At 44.8% G+C, this 25,804-nt stretch overlaps 5 protein-coding genes across 10 annotated transcripts; 4 read left to right on the top strand and 1 right to left on the bottom strand.

Annotated features, from left to right (window-relative positions):
- Positions 1–250: 250 nt before the first annotated feature.
- On the top strand, positions 251–10,721 carry LOC133924933 (uncharacterized). Of its 4 annotated transcripts, none has more exons than XM_062370677.1 (15): positions 251–571; positions 919–1,046; positions 7,991–8,056; positions 8,130–8,243; positions 8,317–8,385; positions 8,464–8,520; positions 8,655–8,696; positions 8,785–8,847; positions 8,971–9,033; positions 9,332–9,496; positions 9,589–9,744; positions 9,814–9,894; positions 9,980–10,041; positions 10,165–10,245; positions 10,502–10,721. In XM_062370677.1, the coding sequence occupies exons 1-14, from the start codon at positions 427–429 to the stop codon at positions 10,241–10,243; spliced, it is 1,290 nt and encodes a 429-aa protein (XP_062226661.1). In that variant the 5' UTR covers positions 251–426; the 3' UTR covers positions 10,244–10,245; positions 10,502–10,721. The 4 variants fall into 4 exon arrangements, with proteins under 4 accessions (XP_062226661.1, XP_062226662.1, XP_062226659.1 ...); XM_062370678.1 differs by having other exon boundaries at positions 7,988–8,056; positions 8,326–8,385; XM_062370675.1 differs by having other exon boundaries at positions 7,988–8,056.
- Positions 10,722–11,359: 638 nt separating this feature from the next.
- LOC133924934 (glycosyltransferase BC10-like) lies at positions 11,360–16,227 on the top strand. Its single transcript, XM_062370680.1, has 12 exons — positions 11,360–11,655; positions 12,289–12,426; positions 12,509–12,735; positions 13,290–13,388; positions 13,601–13,701; positions 13,782–13,853; positions 14,066–14,156; positions 14,381–14,461; positions 15,298–15,360; positions 15,460–15,582; positions 15,676–15,714; positions 15,792–16,227. Exons 2-12 carry the CDS (start codon positions 12,381–12,383, stop codon positions 15,918–15,920), a joined length of 1,071 nt encoding a protein of 356 aa, XP_062226664.1. The 5' UTR covers positions 11,360–11,655; positions 12,289–12,380; the 3' UTR covers positions 15,921–16,227.
- A 1,519-nt stretch (positions 16,228–17,746) lies between these two features.
- On the top strand, positions 17,747–19,388 carry LOC133924930 (probable plastid-lipid-associated protein 8, chloroplastic). The gene is made up of 4 exons (XM_062370672.1): positions 17,747–17,961; positions 18,261–18,384; positions 18,654–18,830; positions 18,942–19,388. The coding sequence occupies exons 1-4, from the start codon at positions 17,788–17,790 to the stop codon at positions 19,130–19,132; spliced, it is 666 nt and encodes a 221-aa protein (XP_062226656.1). The 5' UTR covers positions 17,747–17,787; the 3' UTR covers positions 19,133–19,388.
- A 140-nt stretch (positions 19,389–19,528) lies between these two features.
- Positions 19,529–21,906, top strand: LOC133924931 (putative RNA methyltransferase At5g10620). Of its 2 annotated transcripts, none has more exons than XM_062370674.1 (7): positions 19,529–19,950; positions 20,154–20,185; positions 20,464–20,585; positions 20,867–20,933; positions 21,006–21,083; positions 21,267–21,412; positions 21,608–21,906. In XM_062370674.1, the coding sequence occupies exons 1-7, from the start codon at positions 19,866–19,868 to the stop codon at positions 21,645–21,647; spliced, it is 570 nt and encodes a 189-aa protein (XP_062226658.1). In that variant the 5' UTR covers positions 19,529–19,865; the 3' UTR covers positions 21,648–21,906. The 2 variants fall into 2 exon arrangements, with proteins under 2 accessions (XP_062226658.1, XP_062226657.1); XM_062370673.1 differs by having other exon boundaries at positions 20,464–20,606.
- Positions 21,907–22,717: 811 nt separating this feature from the next.
- On the bottom strand, positions 22,718–25,427 carry LOC133924929 (uncharacterized). Of its 2 annotated transcripts, none has more exons than XM_062370670.1 (5): positions 25,268–25,427; positions 24,801–25,003; positions 23,737–23,952; positions 23,468–23,610; positions 22,718–23,071 (listed from the first exon to the last, which is right to left on the bottom strand). In XM_062370670.1, the coding sequence occupies exons 2-5, from the start codon at positions 25,001–25,003 to the stop codon at positions 22,884–22,886; spliced, it is 750 nt and encodes a 249-aa protein (XP_062226654.1). In that variant the 5' UTR covers positions 25,268–25,427; the 3' UTR covers positions 22,718–22,883. The 2 variants fall into 2 exon arrangements, with proteins under 2 accessions (XP_062226654.1, XP_062226655.1); XM_062370671.1 differs by having other exon boundaries at positions 23,486–23,610.
- Between the last annotated feature and the right edge of the window lie 377 nt (positions 25,428–25,804).

Below are 25,804 nucleotides of genomic sequence, written 5' to 3'. Positions count from 1 at the left end.
ACGTATTCTCTACTTCTCTCCTTTACATGTGCAGCCATTGAATAAAAAAAAGAAAAGCTTAGATCAAAATCCTACGAGAATTGACAAGAAGTCTTACAAAAATTAATTCTCATAATCACGGTCTAATCGGTCGTATCCTTGCGCACAACGTGTCATCAGCCCCCAAGCAGCGAAAGTCCACGTGTACGCAGCAACCTTACCACGTGTACGGCCACGCAGTGCGGTTTCCAAATTAGCAAACAGAGAAAACACTTGGAAGCAAAACCGGTTACTTCCGCCTGCAGCTCCCGCAAAACTCTATCAGCGGGCACCCATGGGCGACCCTGAAGATTCGTGAGGAGGAGGAACAGGATAGCAGGCAGGGTATCATCCGAAGAATAGAAGCAGTGGTAACTCAAGGAGGAATCAGGAGAGAGGAATTGAGCAATGGCAAACAGTCGCGATGTTCTAATCGCTGCCGTAATTCTCTGCTCATGCTTTGTTCGAATCCGGTGCGATGCGATCTCTGTCTCTCCGTCGCACGAGCAAGAACAGGAAGTTCAGATGCTCAGATCCAAGGTCGCGTCTTTAGGTGAGCCTTCACGTAAATCATCTTCATATGTATATAGTTCTCGTTTTGCTCGTCCGTGGATTAGTTGGCATTATTGTAGCACATGACCGCATCATCTAGCCTTCTTTTTTTATTTCTTCTTGTTACGAAAAGAGGTACCATCTCTAGTTTCTATATGATATTGGTCGTGGTTATTTTGCTATGATTTCCAGACTCTGAATTCACGGTCGTATGTGATATACTGCGATATTTGCTAAAATTTTGTTGTCTTCGTGAGAGCAGGCCTTTTAGATGTTGTTTCTTGTTAAATTCTCTTGGCTGTGCAAGGGAAGAGCTACCTGATTCCTCGTTATTTTACTGTGTGAAAGAATTAAGTTCTTCGGCTTTAGAGGATGAGATCAGCAGGAGGAAGGAGGAGACCTTGCAGCTGGAGAGTGTTGTCAGGGAGAGGACGGCACAGATGGCAGCATTGGTAGGCAAACTAGAAGTTCCGCAGGTGAGATGAAAACGTCTTCTCATTTTTCTTATTTTAATCTTTCTATTCAAACACCAATGGAACTGGAGGTGTGCAAATTTGACAGTGCCAGGACATAGTGCATTTTTTTAAGGGGCATGGTGCATACGTGACAAACTATCATCAAGCCTTGCCTGTAGATTCCATGTCAATTTGTTTGCATTGTACTGTTTCACAAGGAAGCATGTATAACGGGTTCAGATGACTGACTGATTGTGACACAAGGTGGGTGGTAATATTAGCAATTGAGCGCATGTAACTTAAGAATTAGTGCCGCCTAATCTTGTTTCTGTGGGGACAACCACATGACCTAGTGGTAGAACACAAGATTTATGAAGCAATAGGTTTCCCTAATTCTAGTGTCAGAGTGCAAGGTTTTGATTGTTGAGTTCCTGCCGTTATGGGATTTTTTTCCGAATACGCAAGGGAGCTGTCTATTTTTGTATTAAGTAGAAAATAAAGTATGAGATTACACGACGACCCGACGGGTCAAAGAAAAGGCCACAGGCTGATCATGCCAAACTGAAAGTGTACACGCGTAAGATCAACTAGGTAAACTAGGGATGCCTAAGGTCAGGTGATCGGGCCAACGCGGTGTAACCGCTGCATGGTTATCCCTAACTTCTTTGCCCTGGCTTCGCACCACCGGCAGATGTCGTCTCTAATGAGGGCCACCAAGAAATCCGAAGAAATGCAACAATTGTTGAATGTGATGTCATTGCAAGATAACCAAATCCCCCAACAAACGAGAAGGATCAGGGAGTCTAAACCTCGCTGAAGCTTGCTGTCAACGCGGCTTCACACATCAATCCACCAATTACACAGCGTAGTCGTTGATGCCGGTGCATGGATTCCTAAGATCCGCTGCCATATCTCCTAGGCAAAATACAATGGAGCAGAAGATGGTCAGTAGTTTCTAGAAGTTGCGAGCAATGAGCGCAAGAATCATCAGTTTGGAGGCCACGCTATCGTTGCCTTGCCGCTATCCAAAGTCGGCCATGAAGGGCCAACCAACCGAAGAATTTTACCTTGGAGGGAGCCCAAGTTTTCCATAACACAGTAGCACTTTCGAACTGGATGGAACCCAGAAACATGGCCTGATAAGCCGATGTGGACGAGAAATGTCCAAAACTGGACCATTTCCAAATCGCTCGATCCTCATCGTTGGTCAGGTTGACAGGTTTGAGTTGGCTCTAGAGCTCCAGATACTGTATAATCACCGAGATAGACAATGGGCCCGAAATGTCTTTGACCCATTTTCGGTCTTGCAAGGCTTCACTCATAGTCCTCTTCCTCGATGTAGAAGGAGCAACACAGAGAAATAGATCAGGCGCTGAAGCTTTGATTGAACCCCCATTGATCCAGTTGTCTGACCAAAAGGAGAACATAATTTCCATTGCCAACCTCCCACCTGGTTGACACATGGAACAAAGCGACCACCTCTTTCTCGTGATGCAGAGGAAGCTTGGCCCATGGTTTGTAAGGCTCACACCATTGCCACTAGATCCACCTTAGACGAAGAGCGAGACTAGCGACCTAGAGATCTTGAATGCTGAGGCCATCGTATTTGAGAGGTCAGCAGACCCTTGGCCAGGAGAGGGAACAACGCCCACCAGATGTTCTTTTGTCCCTGCCCATAAAAAGGCCTTCCTTATCTTGTCAATTCCCTTGATAAGCCGGGGGGTACCGCTATGGAGATGATTGTGTGCAACGGGGTTGATGAGATGACAGTCCAGACCAAAGTGGCATGACCCGGTTTAGAGATCAATTTGGCCTATCAATGAGGTAACTTAGCTGCAATCAAGTCAACCAGCGGGTGTAAATGGCTTTTGCGGAGACAACCGACCGTAAGAGGCACTCCAAGATATTGAATTGGGAAAGATGAGAGTCCTCAAGGGAGCTCACCAACAACACTGTGAATGTCATCCTCACCACAACAGATGGGAACGGCAACACATTTTGCAAGGTTGGTTTTGAGGCCTGAGATTGCTCCAAAGAAATTGAGGATGGCAAGGTGTGCTCGAATGTCCCGTTGAGTGGGAGATAAGAACACAACCACGTCGTTCGCGTAGAAGGAGAAACTATGAACAATAGAAGTGTGCCCTGTAGGTTGTAGGATGGTTGCCTCACCGGCCAAATTCAGGAGACGAGCAAGGATATCCACGACAATCACGAACAAAAACGGTGAGAGGGAGTCGCGTTGTCGAAGGCCATTGGCATGGACAAGTGAAGGCCTATGGATGGAATTGAGGAGGATCTAATTTGACGAAGAACACATGATGGCCTCCACCCAACTGCACCATCGAGGGCCGAATCCCCACGCCGCTAAAACCTCAAGAAAGAAGGCCCAATTAATGGAGTCAAAAGCCTTAGAGATGTCAAGCTTGAGCAAAACCTTTGGTTGTTTGACCTTCTTGAGAAGCCTAGCAGTGGAATGCACCAACTTGTAGTTCTCATGGATGCACCAACCGGCAATGAAAGTACTTTGACTAGAAGAGATACATGAGTTAAGTCGAGGTGCAAGACAGAGGGCCATTGCCTTAGTGATGAGCTTGCCCACACTGTGAATCAAACTGATGGGACGGTAATCAGCTGCGGTGGTGGCGTCCACTTTCTTCGGCAACAGAATGATCGGTGCATCATTTAGCCAGTTGCGGCCTCTACGATCTCCTAAGGCAAAGGCGTCGATGGCCAAGGTGACATCATTCTTAATGATCGGCTAGGCAGCACGATAAAACTCAATCATGAAACCATCCGGGTCGGGGGCCTTATTTATGTGCATGCTCTTAAATGCCACAAGGATCTCCTCCTGGCTGAAAGGTGTGTCCAACGAGCTCAGGTCGAGGGGGAGAATGCTAAGATCCTGTAGGTTTATGGTGAAGTCCTTGGAACGAGCAGTCCTCATGATGGAGTTGAAATGGGCGAACAACACTGAGAGCGAGGTGATTGAGTTGTTGTGCACACGATGCTTGGCAAAAAAGTGGAAGAGTCTGGTATCAACGCCTCCATCACGCAGCCAAGCAGCTATCGACCGATTCCTCACAATCGTACGCTCGAGGGAGGCCAGTCCTAGGCAGAGCATCTTGAGCCTTTTGCGAAGCTCTGACCCTGCTAACGTGAGAACACGTCTTTCCTGGGTGGTCTCCAAGCGAATGACGACATCTCGAGCGATAAGCAACTGCTCTCTCATGTTGCCAATAGTTGAGCTGCTCCAGCGTTGGAGTTCCTTGGCCACGCGCTTGAGCAATAAATGCAACCGCAAGAAGGGGGGCTTGGATAATTCATCAGGCAACATCACCCAACCTTTTTGAACATCCTCTAGGAAGCCCGGCATCCGGACCCAAAAAACCTCAAAATGGAACCGACGCCTCCAACGGGTATGCACCACAGTCGAAAGTAGTATGGGTCAATGGTTCGAACACTCTGAAGGCAAAGCTAGAAAGAAACATTCAGGGAAAGCGGCGTCCCAATCCGAGGATTCCAGGGCCCGGTCAAGTCGCACAAGGGTCGAAGAAGACCGTTTGTTAGACCAGGTGTAACGTTGCCCAAAAAGGTGTAAATCATGTAGTTCGTGGTTGCTAATAAAACGGTGAAACCAAGCAATTGAACACCTGTTAATGTTCGCATTGTTCTTATCTTCTGTGGAGGCGATCATGTTGAAATCTCTGATTACCAACCACGGTCCCGGAAGCAGCGAACGGACTGCGGAGAACTCAGCAAGAAAAATGTTGCGGCTACTTACATCATTAGGCCCATAGATAGCCGTCAGGAAGAAACTGCCGTCCTCTTGAGAGGAGATGGAGACGGAGATGGAGAAATGATCGACTTGGACATAAGTTAAGGATAGCAGCCGACGACACGCAACAAGCACGCCGCCCCGGGTGCTGGCCGCAAGCAAAAAGGAATACCCAGAAATGGTAGGGCCACAAATCTCGTTAACTAGGTAAGGGATGATGTTGTCCAGCTTCGTCTCCAACAAACAAACCACCAACGCATTATGATCCATGACCACAGACCTGCCAACAAGCTGGCGAGCCTCACAATTGAGACCGCGGACATTCCAACTAAGAATGTTGAAGTTATCTATTGAAGTTATTCATCCAAATAAACAACCAGAGCAGACGGTGTCGCTCATGCCTCAGAGGTGGGTGGGGATGCCCCGGAAATGAGGCCCTGGCCAGGGAAGAGCTCCCAAATGGCTTGGATGTGCTATTCAGATAAGGGTCGCTTGAAGATCCGGACGTAGGCTTGGTGAAGTTGTGGTGAAATGGTCTCTTCGTCCTTGATGAGACCAAGCCGGCTTATAAGTAGGACCTCTCCACGCTTGGACGGACAGACGGTAGAGAGCCTAGACTAAGATGCCAGGCGGACGCTCCTCCTGGGGACCCTGACCGAAGCAGCCACTGGAGGGAACTTGCCAGGAGTCATCGCGAAGGGAGCCGAAATCTCCCTGGTGAGACCTTAAAGGAAGGAGAGCACAGAGGAGTCCCAGGAGACTGGTCCCCTGGAGACGTGATGTTGGACACGGTGTTGGCACGGACGGCAACGCCATGGCGACGGCCATCACGCGGGCTCCTGCTTGCCGTCCGACAACAGGTGTGGCTTCTTAGCAGCGCACTTTGACGCGATGCTAGGCTGCGCGAAGCAGAAAGAGAGGAGGGCCATAGCCCGAGCCTTGGAGATGGATGGTCCTCCAACAGGCAGGTGGCAAGAGTGCTGGTGACCACTACAGCGCCCGCATCCTCAACCTGCTCAAAACACGCTCTGTCCCCGGGAAACCGACGACGCCTTGAGTACACCAACTTTATGTGTCGGGCGCGCATTGGCAGGTCCTGGGCGCGTCCTGCCAAACGTTCTTGGGGAGGCCCTCCTCAATCATAGGGTCAAAGTCCCTAAGCGAGGAAATGCCATGGGCAGGGAAGGAATCCGCCGCGGGGTCGAGCAGCTTTGTCAGAGGAGCGCCGCAAGGTGAGCAAGCGCGGCATGGGCTCCTCTGAGCCTAGCGGGGGCACCAAACATGGTGCCTCGGGAGACGAGACCTGGACGGATCCGAAGGGAACCACCATCGAAGTCGAAGGAGGAAGGACACCGGCCGCCCAACGAACGCCACAAGAAAAGGCCCGTTCCTGCAAGGCGGCACCCCATGCCGGATCCAATAAAGGCAGGATAGAGAGCCGCCTTCCCGTAGGTAGTCCAGAACGGCCCATGCCACGGGCGAGCCTACCGTCGAATTCACCATTCCCGTCGTCGGAAGGAACGGAGTCGTCGCTGCTCGAGGATGAAGGCGCTCGGAACTCGGCCAGAGAGAGTAGGCAGATGAAGATGTTGTAGCGCAGAGTGCGTTTCTCCATGATGTATGACGGAAGATTACCGAACAGCTGCTGGAAGCTAGGGTCATCGTAACAAACAACACCGTTCAGTGCGATCACCTCCATAACAACGCTGGCGAGAAAGCTTTGCGGCTGATCGCACCAAGCAACGGCCGTAGAACGGCGAGATCCGCCCTATCCGCCAAGTTGGCCGGAACCTCCAGTCGCTCGACCCAGCATAAGTCGCCGAGGATGTGCTGAGCGGTGGAAACCGACCAGGTGTGCAGAGGAACCCCACCTAGGGCGATCACCACCCTGTAAGCCAGGATCCCAACGCACGCGCTCGCCAACCGTGTCCAAGGCCGGAAGAACCAAATGATGTCCGCTGACAATGGCGTCGCGAACCGACTGAGATCTGCACACGGTGATGAAGTTGGGCTGAAGGTCTTGATGCTGAACCCCTCCACCTATATAGTCAGGGCGCCCGAGAGACAATTGGAGAGCTGCGTAGCCGGGAGTCCCTGGCGTGCACGGTCGGCGTAAGCCAAGAGTGCCCAACGAAGCTCACCTTCCTCCGCAGAGAAGGCCTCGGATCATGGAACGAATGAACGATGCGTCGAGGCGCAGCGTGAGAGGATGTTGGGACAACGACCTCAACGGCAGAAGACAGATGGCCGGAGGTCTAAATTCCACGCTGCTGCAGGCCAGGCGGAGATGGGATAGCCGTAGATGCCGTAGGGGAGCCGGGCGGGGTAGGCCCGAAAGCCAGTGACCTAGAAGGCATAGATCCGGGAGAGTGCCCCGACGTAGCGCCCATCGCGTCCGAGCCCACCGGCGTGGAACCGTTGGACGAAAAGCTAGGAACTTGACGGCGACGTCCGGAAAGCACCTGGGGGGCAGCCGGCAATCCACCCGGCAGTGCGACGTGGAAAGGCAATTGAGACAACGCCCGTCTAAGGTAAGCTTCGCTTGGGCGGCGGAGAGGGCTGTCGACCACCTCCCATCTTCGTCCTCCGACCCTGACGATGGCTAGAGACTAGGGTCCATCCGTCATCCTCGGCACTGCACAGCGAGTCCAACTGCGGTCTGGAGGTTGGGCGTGCACCGGGCAAAGGCAGGGCTAGCCGAGCTCTCCTAGCGGTTGCCATGAAACCGGCGGAAGGAACGTGGTTGGAGATGGATCCAACACTTGTCATGCGCAGGACGGCCTTCCCCTTATGATCCGTTGAAAGACGAACAGCGGATGGTGCTGGGACGGCAAGGCATGGCAGAACGGAGGGAGACCGAGCGGACGAAGAGGACGCAGAGACAGGAGTGTCATGAGCCACTGCCGCTCCTTCGTCCGACCCGAGCTCAAAGCACCAGGCCAAAATGAGGGAGCAAGCAGAGTAGGCGGAGGCAGCGGCGGCAGGGATGGGGTGGACGCCGGACTCGGGGTGAGATCCGGTGGTGGGGAGAGGGGGGGGGGGGGGTGCGCTCACCATCCGTACTTGCTGTCATGGGTTTAAACCCGGCTCTCCTTAAATTCAAATATTCATAGTTACTCCCATGTATTCTCTTTTGTTTGTGAGATATCTCGTGACCTTAATTTTCTTCTGTTTGCTGTTGAATTAGAAGGTGAATGTGGCTGACGATGAATCAGTGATGAAGGCAAGCAAACATAACGCAGCGCTTCAGAAGCAGGTAAGAGAAGCACATTTTTTGATAATTGATGTTGCACCCAAAATGCAAATTGAGTAATGTAGGATACGAACAGATTGAGAGGCTGGGTAGTGATTTGGAAGATCAAGTTCGGAAAGGGGAGTCATTAGAAGTCCGGGCTACGGAAGCTGAGGAAACCTCGCATGAACTTAGGTGCAAGTTGGAGAGTGTAAGTACATGTTCTAATATGATGTAGTGTTTGATTGTCACAAATTTTATAACACAAATTACATCATTTCCAGGTTGAGAAGACCAATATTGAGCAGAGGAAGAAACTTCGGGAGCTCGAAGGCAAACTTCAGCATGCACAGGTTGGTACACAAGAAGAATGATTAAAAGAACTCTCCAAGAATTATATTTTAGTTCCATGCTTAATGTGATTTGCTCAGGATGAACTTGCTGAATTGGAAAAAGAAGAAAAATCGAAGGCTGAAGAATTGGAAAAGGTATCAGAACTGTTTAGTTTTATTTAGGAAGTCTGATACACACTCTTTGGTTCCTTACAATGTTATGCTATTGTGAAATGATAGCATGATGTTTCCATTACTATATTCCTGAACGCATTACGGTTTGTTTTCAGGTTCATGGAATGTGGCTTCCACATTGGCTCGCAGTGCATGTTGTACGTTGTCAGTTTAGGCGTCCTCATTGAATTAGATGTGTTCCAGTAGCTGTCAACTTCAATTTGGTTTTATTTTATGCATTTTCAGGATTTAGCATCTGCCAAATGGCATGTCCATGGGAAACCTGTATTTGATCCTCCGATTCAAAAGGTTGGTTTTTTCCTATTAAATTAATAACGATGATTCCTGGAGTGTTTTTTTTTTTTCTGTTGAGGCAATTCCTAGGGAAAATGTTTCTAAATGCACTGTTCACTTGTTTTGTCAATTGGATAGGTTGCTGAGAAATTGTCATATGCTCGTCAATTAATGGAGCCACACTTGCAGACCATACAAAATGTAGGTTCTTGCAGACATAGTATTTCTCTTTCTTTTTTTCCTCAAAAAGGGAGGCATATATTCTCATGTAAATTCCATGTTAAAAATCTTAAAAATTGATTATTTCCACTTTTGTATTTGACACCATCTACTAGTTCGCAATCTGCATTGTCATGGATTAGGTTCAGGCCATGCAATGACATGCATAGTCATGTTTCACGACAATAAGGAAAAAAGGCATTTCTTCTGTTGAACTGAAACACTTCCCTTCACATTTTCATGGATTCTCTGACTCATAATGTTTTCTTTTACCTTGAAGAAATTGGTTCCTATCGCCAAAGTACATATCAACTCACTTTGGAATACTACCGCGTCATATGTATCGGCAGTGGCTACCAAGAGTACCGCAGCATACAGAGTCTGCAGAGACGCTATGCAACCATGTATGATCAAGGCAAAAGAATCTTCGTATCATCATTGGCAGGTGCTGATGCATAGCATAGCATCCTTCTCATCGCATTGCGTGGTTGACCTACTGATGTCTTATTCTGAAACTGAATCATGTTACTCCTCTAGGAATCCAAGAAGTTCACCCAACCGTACATCACCCAGATTGTTGCAGCATCCGAACCTCATCTGTCTAGAGCAAGTGTGGTTCTTGAACCTTACTTGATGCCCGTAACATCCATTTGGAGAAGGCTTGTTGCGTCGACAAGCGTATACCATCGTCAGGTACAGCCTTGTAGGCTTCTACTGGTTTTCCCTTCATGGATCCCAGAATTCATTACCAGTGCTGTGCAGGTTCAGAGAGGAGTCAAGCACTACATGGACGACAACGAGCTGCTGAAACCGCTTTCAACTGATAGGCTGGCATGGGCCACGGTAAGCTCCCTGGTAGCTCGACCTGCGCCGCTCAAATTTGCCGTTGCTCCGAAACTCACCGGTGCGTCGCCCGGTTGCATTGCAGGCATCCGCTTTGTTTGTGCTGCCGATGTTCTCCATCTACAAGATTTTGTCAGCCGCTTTCTGGTCAGTCAGCTTGCACCTGGAGCTTCCTAGTATTTGACCATTGATACTGCAGTTTTGGCATGAAATGGCATTCCCTTGACCTACTCGTTGCCCTTGTGGTTCTGGCGTACTGCTACTCTTCAGCAAGAAAATTCAGGCAACGCAGGGCAGCGGTAGGAGCGGACCTTCGAACCGCAAGCACAAGCGCAGAGCCGACATGTAGTTGTGAGTCTCTCAACCACTTAGCCATCACAAGGTAATGAATGAACTGGTGCGTAGAATTTTACAAACTTGTCAACTTTCTGGGGCCTGTCATACATCATCCTCCTGGCACTGTTGACCAAACCCATAACAGAACATGTTGACGCGTTGTCTTCAGAACCTGTGAGCCTGGAAACCTGAAACAGCTAATTCTGCGCTGTGCTGGGCGCGATTTTGATCTCTGAATAATCGGAAAGCTTCTCTTTTTTTTTTGCTGCAGCTGTTTCTCCCGGATGTCGAAGCCGAACAATGGAAGGTTTCAAGCTTCTTCCTTCCTGGGCAGTTAATTCCAACCCATCGGACGCAAGCTCTTCCATGCCATTCAGTTTCAGATACCGGCAGCTCTGCGTGTAGACCGAGAGCCGATAGGCACACGGCGATCGCATGTTCTCTTCCTTGTTTGACACGTACGGTGTATATCATCTGGTTTTGTGGAGTTCTGAACTGGCCTCTTCCACCTCTGAAGCGGGCCGCCGCGCAGGCCTCGCTGGTGTGATGACGTAACAACGATGGGACAGCCGTGTTTTCCTCCGCGAGGTGGTTCTTTGAATTCGTTCTACGCCTGAGATCCGACTCGGCGAGCGGTCTCGCTCCGCTGCCGTCGCGCGCGCGGTGGAGGAAGCTGTTGGGCTGCGAATCGCCGGGTGCTCCAGTCGATTACGACGGGCATCGATCGGTTGCCGAACCGACCAGTTCCTGTCAAAACCAAGCGGATGCTTATCGTCTACGCAAGTCGCAGATCGTGTTGGATAAATACGTATTTTCAGATTTAATTTAATTTTTAAATAGATTTATAAATAGAAACTGATAAACTAAAAACATGATATAACAACATCACACCGTAAATAAAACTACGTACGTAAGACTCGCACATGCTCATTAACAAGACTATCATAAAACTATCTAGCATGATAAATATGATTAAATAGAAAAAATTGACGGACAAAGCACGGTTAGATTTTTAATCTTAATCAAACGAAAGCTAATTTTTTTAAACGTGACTAAACTTTAACTTGCTTCCTGCGCAAGAGCCAACAGCCGGTTATTATCAAACAAAAGAAAACAAATAAAAATAAATAAGACTGCTTCGTCTCTTTCCTCGTTTCGTCTAGCTCCCTTTCCGTTTACTCGTCGCGGGTCGCAGCCGCCGGCCGCGTCCCCTTCCCAGCGTATATAAACCAACCGACGGATTCGTCGCTCGCAGATTTGATTCCTGATTCCCTGCCACTCTCCCGCGGCGCGCGCTGTGCCTCCCCGATTTGGCCCCTTTCGCGCGAGTATTTTGTACATATACACCCGCGCCTTTCCGGCAAAGCCCTTGGCGCTTTTGTTGGTTCGGATCTTGCGCGGGGCGGGCGGGCGGGCTCCATCCAGGTGCGAGCTTCTCGCCTTTCCTGTCGTTTGATTAGAGCTCATTCTTCCTGTGGATGGAACGTGCTGTCATCGGCGTGTGGCGGGGTGGGTTCTTGGATGCGATTGGTTTCGTTTGTTTGGGAGCAGTGGGTTCTGTGCATTTAGGGGTGAGAACGTGCCAACGTTCTAGACCGTCAGCTTTGGGTTATCGCGTGGTGCCTTTGTTTGATTGTTTCGTTTGTTCATCGGCGGAAAATCCCTGAGTAAGTTTTTTGTTTGATTCGAGGGGTTTTCTCTTCACGCGGCGGTGCCAACTTGTTTAGATCAATTTCTTTTTCTGTTAAAACGAAATCAGCCTTTTGTCCCTGATGGAAAGAAACACCACGAATTCCATTTTATTCTGGGCACTTTCTTTATACTGTCATGGATCGAGAATTCAGAAAACTTATGCTGGCATAAGTAGCACCTAAAACTGCGTTCGTCCTTGTGGATTTGGGGAGGTATATGATCTCGAAAATTTTGTTCTTGGCTTCTTGCCATATGTATTTTTAGTGAGTTCCTGCGCATTGGACAATCAGCTCCCACATTTGTTATATCAACGGATCTTAAGCAGACAATGGCATTTTGATCAACCAAACTGTTATACTTTTGCAGACGGACTTGATTATCTGCCAGAAGCCATTTCACTAAGTCTGGTGAAGGCTGAGAGTAATGAAGGTTGGGCCTTCATTGTGAAGGTTAAATAGATGAAGGTGCATCAAATTTTGGCAGTTAGGCATCAAGGATATGAAGGTTATTCCACTTCCTCGCCAGAGAACTTCTGCAAAAAGACGCGTGTGGCTACTTGTTGTTGCAGCTTTTATCTCCATTGCAGTAGTCTGGGCATATCTCTACCCTCCCCCACATTACACATCTCCAATGAGGGATTGGCTTCCTGCGGAACATGCCAGGGAATTGACTGAAGAAGAGAGGGCCTCGCGTGTTGTTTTCAGACAGATCCTAACAGCACCTCCTGTTCGATCCAGGAGGTCGAAAATAGCTTTCATGTTCTTGACCCCGGGGACATTACCATTTGAAAGATTATGGGATAAATTCTTTGAGGTACATATCCCTTGTTTGTTCTCTTGGTAGATTCATGCATTTTGTCAATTTTCTTTGCCATACTGTAACCTTTGTTATTGACCTTTGCATATGTTATATTGTGTCCAAGTAAAAAATAGGGTTTCAGTTAAACTACCTCTGAGATTGAAACATAAAACAAAACTGGTACTTCTACAATAAGAATTTAAACATTTGAAGGGCTCAATTATTGAAGCTTATAAGTAAGATGTAGAACTGGATTGTTTGGTCTTGATTCGAGTCTGTTCTTCTTCGAAGTGCTCTACATAGTTAATATTAGCCTGAAGTGATTGTTCTTATAATGCTATGTGAATACTTTTGATTGTGCAATTTTTTGACTGTTGCATTAGTATTTAGGATCATTTCTCATAACTTCATATTGTAAGAGCTATAATGGTACTTCCTGAGCATTTTCTTTAAAGGCACAATAAGGGTATTGCCAAGGCCTATCCATCTTCGAAGGGATATCATAATCCCCTGTGTCATCATCTGTTGCTCAAAGTTTGTTTCTCCCTATCGCGCTGTTGTTTCTGCAGGGCCATGAGGGAGGATATACCATATATGTTCACGCCTCAAGGGAGAAGCCAGAACATGTCAGTACCTTGTTTATTGGGCGAGACATACACAGTGAAAAGGTAATGATATTGTAAGTGTACAACTTTAATTTCACTTGAAGAGCTAGCTATATGAAAAAATGCAGATTAATTTCAGCATTATGTTTTTGACAAATTTCTCTCCTATGCTCCGTTGATTGTTAATATTGTTATATAGAACTCATATGGCCACAGTGTTCGGAAGCTAAAGGAAACCTTAAAAGATAATTGCAATGTTCTTATTCTTACTGCAGGTAACCTGGGGTAAAATTTCTATGGTTGATGCAGAGAGGAGGTTGTTGGCAAATGCTCTAGGAGACATTGACAATCAGCATTTTGTGTTACTATCTGACAGGTCCATATCCTGGTTTGCTTTCATCCCATTTTCTTTCATGATTTATTCTTCCAGATCTCAACTCTTGTGTGTGGTTGCAGCTGTGTACCTTTACATAATTTTGACTATGTGTATGACTACCTGCTGGGAACAAATCTCAGTTTTATTGACTGGTAAACAATTTCTTTCTCTCAAAATCATCTCTAACAATCATTTGTTTTTTTACTCTCTAGCTCTTAAACTGTCTTTAACATTGAATGATATTGTTTGATATTTCAGTAGAATTTCTTACACTTGTATTTTCATACATATCAGTGTCTCGGTAATATTATTAGAGTTGGTCAGTATTCCTTCAATTTACGTCATCATTTGTTTTCTTGGTCAGCTTTTATGATCCTGGACCACATGGAAATTTTAGATATTCACATAATATGTTACCGGAGGTTAGAGAGAGTGACTTCAGGAAGGGTTCACAAGTAAGCTTTTACAATCCTCTCTTATACATTCACATACAAAGTTGATGTGAAACTTTTGGAATTTTCTATGCAGGAAATTCTTAAAAACATCAATTTGTGTCTGAACTTTAAACCCTAAATGGATTGCTTCACATGGTTTTATACTGCACAGCAGTTTGCTTATATTTTTTTCAATCAACAGTCATTCTGATGAAAGAGTGTATTTTGACTTGTAACTATTGCAGTGGTTCTCAGTCAAGCGTCAACATGCGTTGATGATTATTGCAGACAATCTGTACTACAATAAGTTCAAACTTCATTGCAGGGTAAGATGCTGTCTTTTATTACTCTTTTCTTTATGCAGTATAGGAGTCAAATATATTTTTGTCCTGTTGCGGCACAAAATCACCTCATGAGATTTGTTAGGCCCTATTTGGTTCAGCTTCTGCTGGCTTTTGCTACTCAGAAGTAGAAAGCTGAACCAAACAATCAGCTTCTAGAAATGGCTTCTGAGAAGCAAAAGCTGGCATTATTACTAAAAGCCAGAAGCTGGTATGGAAGAGCTTTTGTAGCTTCTGAGGGATAATATTCTGAGGAGTATTACATATATTATACATTTTATCCGTATCAAAAGCTAATTCAAAAGCAGCTTTTATATAAGCATCTTTTGGAAAAGCCTTAGCTCAACCAAATAGGCCCATTAGATGCACTATATACCTAGGCCACATTTCTGTTTTGATTCCTTAATTATCATGTAGTTTTGCTCAAATTCAGGATGCCATACCACTACATCCACCATACGCATTTCTTGATAGCCTAATGTTTGTCATTGGATGATATAATGTGTTATTTAACTATCTATTTCCTTTAGTTTGCACTTAGTTTGTCTTTTGTACCAAGGAAATATCATGTATGTCTCATCCATCCGCACAGGACAAAATTTTGATCTAAAAAACAGCTGTGGCCTTGTATTGATCCTCTAGTTTTTTTCCATTGCGTTCTTGTTTTTTTAAACTAATTTACAAGTTACCGTTGATGGATTTACTGCAGCTTTTTTCTTTGGTCTACCACAACGGACTTGGCAACCCTGTACTGTATGCTATGTAGCATGTATTTGTATCCATATAACATATTCGATGTTGCCTTGCTGTTCTCTTTGTAGCCTGGGATGGAAGACGGTCGCAACTGCTACGCTGATGAGCATTATCTGCCAACGCTATTCCATGTCAGTACACAATGACCTTTTAGATACTGAAATTTATCATTATCTGTAATAACCACTGCTGCACTGCTGATAGTGCAATTTTGCATTTGTATCAATCAGATGATGGACCCAGATGGAATTGCTAGCTGGTCTGTGACTCATGTTGACTGGTCTGAAGGAAAATGGCATCCAAAAGCCTATCGGGCAAAGGATGTCACTTACGAGCTTCTGAAGAACATAACAGTATGTGTTTGTATGTTTATCTTATGTTTATTTTCAGGTAGTCCTTTGTCCATAGCATGCTTCTAACTTTGAATCCTTTGATGTTTGCTGCAGTCAATTGACATGAGCTACCATGTCACAAGTGATAACAAGGTTCCTCTCTCCCTCCCTTCCTCCCTCTTTTTTCTCTTAGCGATGGATAAAAGGCACTAATACGCTTGTTTCTGCAGAAAGTGGTTACCCAGAACCCTTGCTTATGGAATGGAGTGAAGAGGCCGTGCTACTTGTTTGCGAGGAAGTTCTACCCTGAATCCATAAACAATCTCATGAACTTATTCTCTAATTACACACTTTTTTGAGTTCCCGATATCGGAGACACCACAGGAATATACAGGAAGTTTTTCGTTATAGAAGTCTTTGTACATTGGAGAACAGCAAATTGATTAACAGTAGCTGGGCATAGAGATAGGGGAGGGGAAGGGTTTCGCTGCAGCAACAGGGGGGGGGGGGTTCGGAATTTAGATAACCACGACGGGCCGTCGCCACTCCTTTAGGCTCGTGTAATTCTCTCCTGATTTTTAGCTGCAGATTTTTGCCATGTATATCGAGCTTATTGTAACAAGGAAGATCCATTAGATGGGATCCTGGTGAGCTGTTCTTGATTCATCCATTAGCTGTCGCAAAGCTCTCCTGATTTTATCTGTTCCAACGGCCAAAGCGCTGTTCAGTGAGCTATTCTAGTGGGATTCAGTCATTGGTGCCGCTCGGCTGCTCGCTCGGTTGCGCTTCACGGCCTACTGCCTTAGCCGCCGCTGGTGCCCCGCGCGCACGCCAGGGAAGTCGCTGTTGTCTGAACCGGTGCGGCACCGTGGGGCGGCCGGTGGTGGCAGCGCAACCACGTTCGGCGGTGTTCAACCCAACTCGGATGGAAATAATTTGTCACTCGTCTGGGACTGAGCGGCAAAATTCCAAGTGAAATTTTAGTGAGGATAATTAGCTCATCAAAATTTTCAAATCATGTGTTATTGTCCACTGGGGAAAATTTGTCGTGTTTTGCAAAATAAAAAATGTATATTTTACGCGCTGTAGCTCCAGCACAAAAAAAGGGGGGTCATAAACCTCACAGGAATTTATTATCTTAATATTTAAAGAGAAAAAAGGGCTACTACCTTCGCTTTTAAGATCACAAAATTATCATATTAATCTAAAAAAAATAGTCTAAATCACACATTGTTATAAACATGTAACGGTTTAGATTTAACCAAAGTGTCTATATCAAATACGATTAATAATTAGATAAATTCGGAATTAAAAATATAAAAAATTAGCAGTTCGATTTCTATACGGTTTGTGAAGCACATATCTAAATAAAGAGTTCAAATAAAATAAAATAAATACTAATTGAAATTGAGGTTAGAATAGAAAAAAGAAAGGTCCATATCAAATATAGTCTTAGGGAAAAAAGTATTATAAAAATTAAATACCTAAATAAAGAGTCTATGTAAAATATAATTAATCAATAGCTAAAATTCAGAATAAAAATAATGATTTCTATACGATTTGTGAAGCAAAATATCTATAAAGAGTCCAAATAAAATAATTAATAATAATTGTAAATAGGGTTAGAATTGAAAAGAAGGATCCATATCAACTAGTCTTAGAAAAAAAAGTATTATAAAGATCCAGTATTTAAATAAAGAGTCCATAAAAAGTACAGTTCATCAATAGCTAAATTTAATAATAAAAATAATGAAAATAATTCAAAATTATTACTAAGATAATAGATTAAGAAGCATCGTATACCTCAAGATCATCACATCAAACAGGCAGTAGACAAGGTATAATACACAAACAAGGTAAATTTATTCTGATTTTGATTAGACTGTCTACACCTGATGTATAATTTTGATAATTGATCAAATCTTAAATGAATCGAGCCAATGCATGTATACAATTTGGTACAAGTTTGGAATATAAAATTTTTTCTCTTCCACTAATATAATTTTATCTCTTCTTCTAATGTTATACGTTTTGTAATTAACTAACAGAAACCTCATTAAAAAAGTTAAAAATACTTATTTTTAATTAAATATTATCGTAACAATATATTACAGGGAGACTAATTAGCTCTTAACGTGAAACACTTTGCTAGTTTTGTTTTAAAAAAGAAATAGAAATATGAGAGGGACGAGCTCCAGCTATCTCCCCACGAAAGGCCATAAGAAAATGTCCGCTTCCGCTGCGGCTGCCTCCCCTAGCCTCCGCCTCTTCTCCACCACTCCCCCTCTAGCTCCTCTCCACCGGCCGCTCCGCCGGCCGCTCCCGTCCGTACGGTGCTCCCTACCCGCCACCCCCGGTGTCCGGGCTCCGCCGGTGCTCGTGGACTCCATCCTCTCCAAGGTAACACTGACACCAGTTAATTTCCTGCTTCTTGGTCTATTCCCTGATTCCTAGTTGCTGCTTGCTTATGCAATCTTGCTTAGCATTCGTACGTGTAGCCAGAGAAACTATCAAATGCTCGTGTTTCATACCATGCGGTAGCCTTAATTATTTAGCTTCTTGATAGTAACCTCGATTTCTTGGGGACAAGCTATCATTTTTGCCCTTGTGCTCCTGTTGTTGTGTCTCAGACTCGTGCAGTTACAAGTTTAGAACTCCGTTGGAATGCTAAATGCGATTTCTCAGCGTGATAACAACAGGTGAAAGGAACTGACCGAGGAGTGTTGCTGCCTAAAGATGGGCATCAGGAGGTGGCTGGTGTCGCGCTGCAGCTGGGGAAGTACTGCATAGACGAGCCCGTCAAGTCCCCACTTATATTTGGAGGTAAAATCAGTCCATGCTTGGTATGCCAAATCCTATTTCCATCTGGTGCTGTGCCACTGTCAGACACTTGTCAAACTGTAAAGAGCAAATCTTGCAACCAACAATACGCGAAGCTTTCAGGTTGCAGCAATTGGAGCATAAGCTAATGAGCTGTACGCCTGTACATGTGCAGCATTTCATATCTGTTGTTGATAGCACAGTGTTGGATCTTTATCCATGCTTTGTGCCATCCTGACTCAATTGCTTTTCATGATTCCCCTATTGACCAGAATGGGAAGTTGTGTATTGCTCGGTACCGACCTCCCCAGGAGGACTTTACCGGACGCCTCTAGGCCGCCTGATATTCAAGACGGATGAAATGATTCAGGTGGTGGAATCCCCTGACACCGTCAGGAACAAGGTGTCATTCTCTGTCTTTGGTATTGAGGGTGCAGTATCTCTGAAAGGTAGATTGACGTTGTTGGTCAAATCATTTTGTTAAGATTATGCACAATGGGCCAGTTGCTTGTAATCCTGTAGTTGATTTTGTCGGTGTTCTTTCTGTGTTGGTAATGCAGGTAAGCTGAATGCATTGGATAGTAAGTGGATTCAGGTCATCTTTGAGGCTCCAGAATTGAAGGTAGGCTCCTTGGGATTCCAGTACGGTGGCGAGAGTGAGGTCAAGCTCGAGATCACTTATGTCGATGAGAAGATCAGGCTAGGAAAAGGATCTAGAGGCTCGCTTTTTGTATTCCTTAGACGAGGGTAGAAGGGAAAGGCCCGTATGCACCATTGCATGTGCTTGAAGACCACAAGGGATGGCACTGATATGGTCGTCTCTACAATAGTGTATTCAGAATTTCCATCACATGTAAAATTCAGAAGTCAATTTGGGCAGCAGTTTTCTGCATAATGCAACCTGAAGAACATCGCCTGGCCATTTGTGAACGACAATGCGTGGAGCATTCGTTGGTTTTGTACCATGATGATGGTTTTCTGACTTATGGCTACTTTGATACTTCGAATCGTTTGATTGAACAACTTTTTTCTGTAATCGAATGGTTGAAAAACTGGTTGGTTGAAACATCCTTATGATGATGAATCTGTATGGACACGGATTCTGATATACCAGTACGATGAACCAATACGTTGTATCAATTGAGGGCATGTTTGGAACATAGGAATTTCCTAGGATGATTTTGTTGGAAACAGTAGAATTCCTGTGGGATCTTCCAGTTCTTCAGATGGGGCTTGAAGCGTACTCCTGTTGAAGCAAAGGCTTAGTCGGTTGGAGACTTTGGAGATTTTTCCTTTGCACCATACAGAAGGTTGGGCTACACACACTTGTTGCAAGATTACGCTTTCGACTGGCAGTGGCGTATTCTGTTGAGTCGCTGGGGCTAAAGACGCCGGCGGTACGCCTTCTCACCGAGACGGTACGCCGGCGGGTGCGCCCCCCACGACCTCGCGAGGCTCCCCCAGTTTCCCTCCTCGTCTCTGCGATGGCAGTCTCGCCGTGGAGGTGCATATGCGGGCCTCAGCACTCCCTCAGCAAGAACCGAGGCGCGCCCGCGCCTCCTCCTCCTGGTAAGACTTCGAATCACTCTCCGTCTCAGTGTCTCCATTTCCTTTTGCTGCTACTCGAGTTCTTATCTCTTGGTATTTTCTCTCTCTAAATTATGTACTTACTGTCCTTAATTATCCGTTTCTACTATCCTTAATTATCCTTCTGACTCGCCAAGGATTCTGGTTTCTGACCTTGATAGTTCCTACTTTTCCTTTGGATGCAGGCGGGAGATCCAAATACTCGGGACAACCTGTGGTAAGGAATGCACACATTGACCTGCTCTAACTACTATCGATTCATTCAGTTCATTTCTCCTCAAGAAAAAGTAGTCTGCTTGTTCGCACTAGACTTGGTGATTTAACTTTGCTAGTAGCATTTAACTGAACAAGGCAAGAGCAGAAGGAGAATGCTCCCAGAAAGGTGTCTTGTGAAGTGAAGAGCTTGTGCTCAAGTTTTAATTCGTGTAGCCAAAATGATGGCCAAATGTGTTTGACAAGTTTGTGATTTTTATGTCTGCATGTCCATGTTTACAGAGAGTAATGCCTATGCGCTTGTTAACGGTCGGCAAGAAGAGGTCTCAAGGAACTCAGCTTCTTGTTGAAGAATACAAGGAGAAGCTCGGTTACTACTGCGATTTTGAGGACACACTCATCAGGTCCAACCCAAAACTTACGAGGTGTGATATCGTTACATGATTCTTTGAACATGATTGTCAATACATCAATAGAGCCTATCTTGAACTGTTGCGTGCATATCTAGGTATCAATATACTGTGTTCTTGTATGGTGACATTGTTCCTGAGATTGGTAGACTGGCTTTCAACTAGTAATATCAAACTTAACATAACTAAAAAGGGGAACTTCTTATGGTGTCTACAACAAAAATACTACTTTGCCCACTTGTGATCTTGATACTGACCTTTAATGCTTTCTTCAGTGATGTTAAGGTTCAAGTTGAAGCAGAAGACACAGCTGTGATGCAGCAACTCAAACCTGAAGATTTTGTATGTTTTCAGTGCCTTCTATCCTACCTTCATATGGCTTTTTTGGTGTCTGATGTTACCATGTATGGCTAGGTTGTTGTGTTAGATGAAAACGGGAAGGATGTCATATCTGAGCAGATAGCTGATTTGATTGGAGATGCTGGCAACACAGTATGCTCTGCAACTTTGTTCATCATCTAAATATCCTTTACTCATCATTATTGTGATTAAAACTTCCATGACTCCCAGTTTGGCATCTCAAGTATAAAGCTGCTGGAGACATATTTTTTTTAACGGACAGCTAGAGATACTTGGAATAACATTTCTCTCAATAATGTTCCTCAAACCTTATAGGGATCATCAAGGCTCACATTTTGTATTGGTGGCCCATATGGTCTTGGGGTACGAGTGCGAGATCGTGCAGATGCAACAATTAAGCTGTCTTCACTAGTTTTGAACCACCAAGTTGCTTTAATAGTTCTAATGGAGCAGCTCTACAGGTGAGCAATTAGCCTCTGGTGCCATTTCAGCATTTCAACATAGTTTCTGTGGAGCAACTCCTGTATGCTGTAAGACAGGCACAATCATGTAACACTACACTTAAAAATCATGCAGCGCAGGATATATATCAGTTAATACTTGTACTTGCTCTTAATTGTGATCAATCACTCATTAGATATTACATTATTTTGCAGGGCGTGGACTATAATAAAAGGACAGAAGTATCACCATTAAGCTTATGTTGTATCGGTATCATCCACTGCTGTTTGAACAGATTAAGGCTTGGAAAATGAAGACTGTAAATGCATAAATTTGCAGGTATAGTGGGCATGGACTATACTATAAGGACGGAAGTATTACCATTAGGCTTATGTTGTATCGGTATCATCCACTGCTGTTTGAACAGATTAAGGCTTGGAAAATGAACTGTAAATGCATAAATTTGCAGGTCTAGTGCTCAAGATCTCATAATTGTATTTTCATTCACACAGAACACCACATTGCCCAAAAATGATTTAATTAACATGTTTTTTATTGATGAACATCAAGTTATAGGCTACCATGGACACTGTACACACAAGATGAATTTTTGGTCGGTGGTTCATTGGTAGGTACATGCTTCCTTGAGTTGTCAAGCATGCAAGAAAGACCTAGCACAGCCTTACCAAGGAACATATACTATCTGCAAGTGAAGCTGTGCAAAGAGAATGGGACAACTGAGCGTGCAACATTGAGATCCGTTCTCCAAGTAACTCGGGAAGGAAAAAAATAAACGAGCATAGAGAATAGGGATTTTTTTTATCAATTTATCCCCCTGCTGTTCGAGGTGTTATATTTGAAAGCATGTCATTAGCCTTCAAACCAAAGGAACAAACAAAGAGAAAATCTCTATTCTCTTGGTGCTAATATTTTGTTTGCACACTTAAACTAAGAGTTGATATATCGACAAAAGCATCCTAGAAAGATGTGTTGATGAATAATTGCTGTATTTCACTCTGACATGGATCTTCTGCTAGTGTTCTATTAGTATAAGGTTGCATCCTTGTCATCCGGGATGTGACGCACACACTATGGATCATGATTTCAGTCCAGAAGAATCTCCTGCATCCTTTTCAGGCTTCTGATATTTTTACAACAGAAAACAGATTCTGTGCTCGGGTGAAGCAATCCCCCCCCCCCCCCCAACCCCCATTCTGCAACGCAAATTACAGTTCGTTTCTTCTGATGAGGCGTTTGGCTAGTTTTAACATACGAGCTGCCAGTAACTGCAGGATTGATTCAACCGGTTTGTGTAACACATGAAATGAAACATTCAACGAGAACAAGAGCACGTAAAATAAAACAATATCAACAGCTACAACGCATTCAGTTGTTGTCTCTGAGCCCCTTTATATGATTGTTTCTTTTCTCCATATATACCAATAGTTAGTTACACTGCCAATAACTTATTCCGCAGTGAAGAGACGAGGCCTAGTCATTGTGCTGAAAACCAGGAAGAAGCGACGCAACAAATCCTACAACAACCAGCTGGATCTCTTTCAAGATGCCTCCAAGCCAATTGCGCCTGTTTCCTTCTCCCTCCGCCCCTTGCTGGTTCTCGTTACCAGCTCCAGCTCCCGGTTCCTGGTTCTCAGCAGCTTGGTCAAGGTTTGCAAGGTCTGCAAGATATCCCCCAGCAAGCAGAAAGCGGTTAGATGTAAGAATATTTATAGCATTGATCCTTCCTTAGAAAATGAGGAACATTAATTATTAATACTGCTTGGCAAATGACAAGCAGGAACAATCTGACTATTAAGGCATGAAACACCCTTTCATGAACCAAAAAATAAACATGATATGCAGCTTTAACATCTGTTCCCTTCATCAGTGCTAATTTTTTTTCCTTCATTTTTTACAGTATGAACCTCCCATTGAGGAGCAGAAAGTAGTGAATTGGAAAATCACAAAATTAATGTTAACAATTATAGACTGAAAAAATGAACCTGGTGTTGCAATACAATGGACAATCAAGCATAGTGCACACATAATATGGAGTTTAGTAAATGATAAACTACCATGGGGTTGATCATCGCCATCATTCTGGGCAGCCAGAAGAGCACGATTCTCCCCCTGAGCAGGAGCCTGTGGTGGACGAGCAGCTGCACCTCCAGCACGCTGCAGCCATCTTAGGAAAGGTGTAATTGCTCCAGTTTGATATCTGCAGGATATGGAGCCACAGGGGTTATATAACAGTAAAATATAGGTTAGGCACGGAATGAGGAGCAAATTGTGGAAAAAGGACAGTTGAAAAGTATGTTGGAGAAGAAGTAAGCAAAGTACTCACAAGTAAATCAACGAGGCAAACAATATGAGAAGGAACAGCCTTTGTTTTGATCCTTCCTGGCTAAACAGAAAGACCACTGCTGCTAACTTGATGATCAGGGCCAGGTCAAGCTGAAAAGCGAAGTGAAACCTCCTCACGACAACTTGTCTTTGAGGACCATTTTGCTGCCTAGCATCCTGTCCATGCTCTTCACCAGCCGGCACACCGACACTTTCCCTTTAAGCACAGGACAGAAATAAGCAAAGAATTGGGAAGGTCATGAATTCATAATGCTTTGCACTGGTCCCAGATATTGCCGATGGACAAATCAACATGAAAAGGCAAGCAAACATAGTAGCAAACTGCATAGACACTGGCATTCAGGAACTGCTCACATCTCTAATCGAGTCTAAATATTCTTTGTAGTTCCATCCATCATCAAAAGTAGCACTTAGGTTATCCAAGTTACAATGTCTCTAGAGTCTAGATAAATAAGATAGGATCAAAGTTCTTCAGCTTGTGTATGATCTCTTACCGCAACAGAAAGATTTTTTCCTACAAACCAAGTTCCTGAGTTCAGTGAGTTGATCACTAGGCAAAGTTGGTTCATGAATAAAAACAGCAGCATGAGTAAGAAATTCATCAATAAAGAAGCACTAGCCAAAGTCAGTTCACTCTTTCATGGATATCTGGCTTGCCACTAGCACAATAACAGACCCTAAAAGGGACGCGTAATTTAACAAAGATCGGAAGTTATTGTCATCCTTAATCATAACATTGTATTGTGTACTGCTATTTCTGCGCATGCTTTTGTTCAGAAAACCTCTACCGAAGACAATAAAATAAGCACCAGGATCTCAACGGTCAACATAGATCTTGCAAACCCTCTATCTAGTTCCACACTGCCACCATAAAGTGTCAAAGACCAAGGCTTTCAACAGCACGGCCTTCATGATCACATATGGCTCACATTGATTGAGTTACGTTGATTGCCACGATGGAATGCGGAGCATCCGCAAGGTCACCAAATAAACAGAAATTGGCATATGTGACAGATTGTTCAGTACCAGAAGGTAGCAGCTTACGTTGGGATCTTGTAAGTGAGTGGCACCAGTGTAGTTGGAGCATAGCATCCCATTCCCATCGCCGCCGCTAATTGATTCTGCTGTATGGCATATATCCCAGGGCCCTGAGCCTGATCATCCCCAGCTTGCTGCGGGAACGCTCCAGTAACGCAGATGGGGTACATGACCGTCGGAGAAGCAGCAGGACCATTTGGAGCGGCCATCTGGATTATCATCATCGGCAACAATAGCAATGCCATCAAACGGCAGCACGAATTCAATAGATTTCCAAACAGGGGCGGATCTACTACCCCGGCGAGCTCTGGCGGCTGCCAGAGGTTCCCGGCGGCGCAACACCGCCCCCGCCCCCTCGCCCCCGGCGTTCTGGCGGATCTATCACCCCGAGCGCTGGCGGCCGCCAGAGGTGGCCGGCGGCGCAACAACCCCCCCCCCCCCCCCCCCCAAAAAAAAGAGCGAAGCTGACGTACTCTGTTGCCGTCGATGGAGGAGCTGCGGTAGACGAAGGCTCGCCTCGCCCGGCGATCCCTCACGGTGGATAGGCGACGCGTGCGGAAGGCGGAAGCCGAGACCGAGAGCGCCGGCCGGTGGATGGCGACATGTGGTGATCGACAGGACAGATCTTATCCTAAATATGCATTCCTCTAATACTTAAGTTTTGGACAATATTCGATCTCCTACCTCTCTTCTTAAATAAATATTATCCTAAAATATATAGTTAAATTTAAAAAAAATTAACCACTAATATATACAAAACTATTACGATTTGATATATTGAAACAATAGTAATGAGTTTGCCATAAAAAATACTTTAACCTTATCTAATTTTTATTAACTTTTATCAGGAGGTATTTGTCAAAAGTAATGGTTAAATGTGTTTGTTAGAGACAGTGTCGATGCCCTAATGACAAGTAAAAGAGAACAGTTAACTTTTAAAATATTCATATGTGTACAGTTGTCGTAAAAATATTATCATAATTTTATAATTTTATTTTTCTTTACACATA

This window comes from Phragmites australis, chromosome 7, assembly GCF_958298935.1.
Source record: "Phragmites australis chromosome 7, lpPhrAust1.1, whole genome shotgun sequence".
NCBI lineage: Eukaryota > Viridiplantae > Streptophyta > Magnoliopsida > Poales > Poaceae > Phragmites > Phragmites australis.
This window is presented reverse-complemented; position numbering and strand designations above follow the sequence as displayed.

Bases quoted from the DNA above. Each gene is read 5' to 3' on its own strand.
- LOC133924933 (XM_062370675.1), top strand. From the start codon at position 427: ATGGCAAACAGTCGCGATGTTCTAATCGCTGCCGTAATTCTCTGCTCA. The intron at 572-918 runs GTGAGCCTTCAC...ACTGTGTGAAAG, and splicing joins ATCCAAGGTCGCGTCTTTAG to AATTAAGTTCTTCGGCTTTA. The intron at 8,057-8,129 runs GTAAGAGAAGCA...GGATACGAACAG, and splicing joins ACGCAGCGCTTCAGAAGCAG to ATTGAGAGGCTGGGTAGTGA.
- LOC133924934 (XM_062370680.1), top strand. From the start codon at position 12,381: ATGAAGGTGCATCAAATTTTGGCAGTTAGGCATCAAGGATATGAAG. The intron at 13,389-13,600 runs GTAATGATATTG...TTCTTACTGCAG, and splicing joins GAGACATACACAGTGAAAAG to GTAACCTGGGGTAAAATTTC. The intron at 13,854-14,065 runs GTAAACAATTTC...TTTCTTGGTCAG, and splicing joins AATCTCAGTTTTATTGACTG to CTTTTATGATCCTGGACCAC.
- LOC133924930 (XM_062370672.1), top strand. From the start codon at position 17,788: ATGTCCGCTTCCGCTGCGGCTGCCTCCCCTAGCCTCCGCCTCTTCTCC. The intron at 18,385-18,653 runs GTAAAATCAGTC...CCTATTGACCAG, and splicing joins GTCCCCACTTATATTTGGAG to AATGGGAAGTTGTGTATTGC. The intron at 18,831-18,941 runs GTAGATTGACGT...TTGGTAATGCAG, and splicing joins GGGTGCAGTATCTCTGAAAG to GTAAGCTGAATGCATTGGAT.
- LOC133924931 (XM_062370673.1), top strand. From the start codon at position 19,866: ATGGCAGTCTCGCCGTGGAGGTGCATATGCGGGCCTCAGCACTCCCTC. The intron at 19,951-20,153 runs GTAAGACTTCGA...CTTTGGATGCAG, and splicing joins GCCCGCGCCTCCTCCTCCTG to GCGGGAGATCCAAATACTCG. The intron at 20,186-20,463 runs GTAAGGAATGCA...CCATGTTTACAG, and splicing joins AATACTCGGGACAACCTGTG to AGAGTAATGCCTATGCGCTT.
- LOC133924929 (XM_062370670.1), bottom strand. From the start codon at position 25,003: ATGGCCGCTCCAAATGGTCCTGCTGCTTCTCCGACGGTCATGTACCCC. The intron at 23,611-23,736 runs GTGAGTACTTTG...CATATCCTGCAG, and splicing joins TTTGCCTCGTTGATTTACTT to ATATCAAACTGGAGCAATTA. The intron at 23,072-23,467 runs GTAGTTTATCAT...GATATCTTGCAG, and splicing joins TGGCGATGATCAACCCCATG to ACCTTGCAAACCTTGACCAA.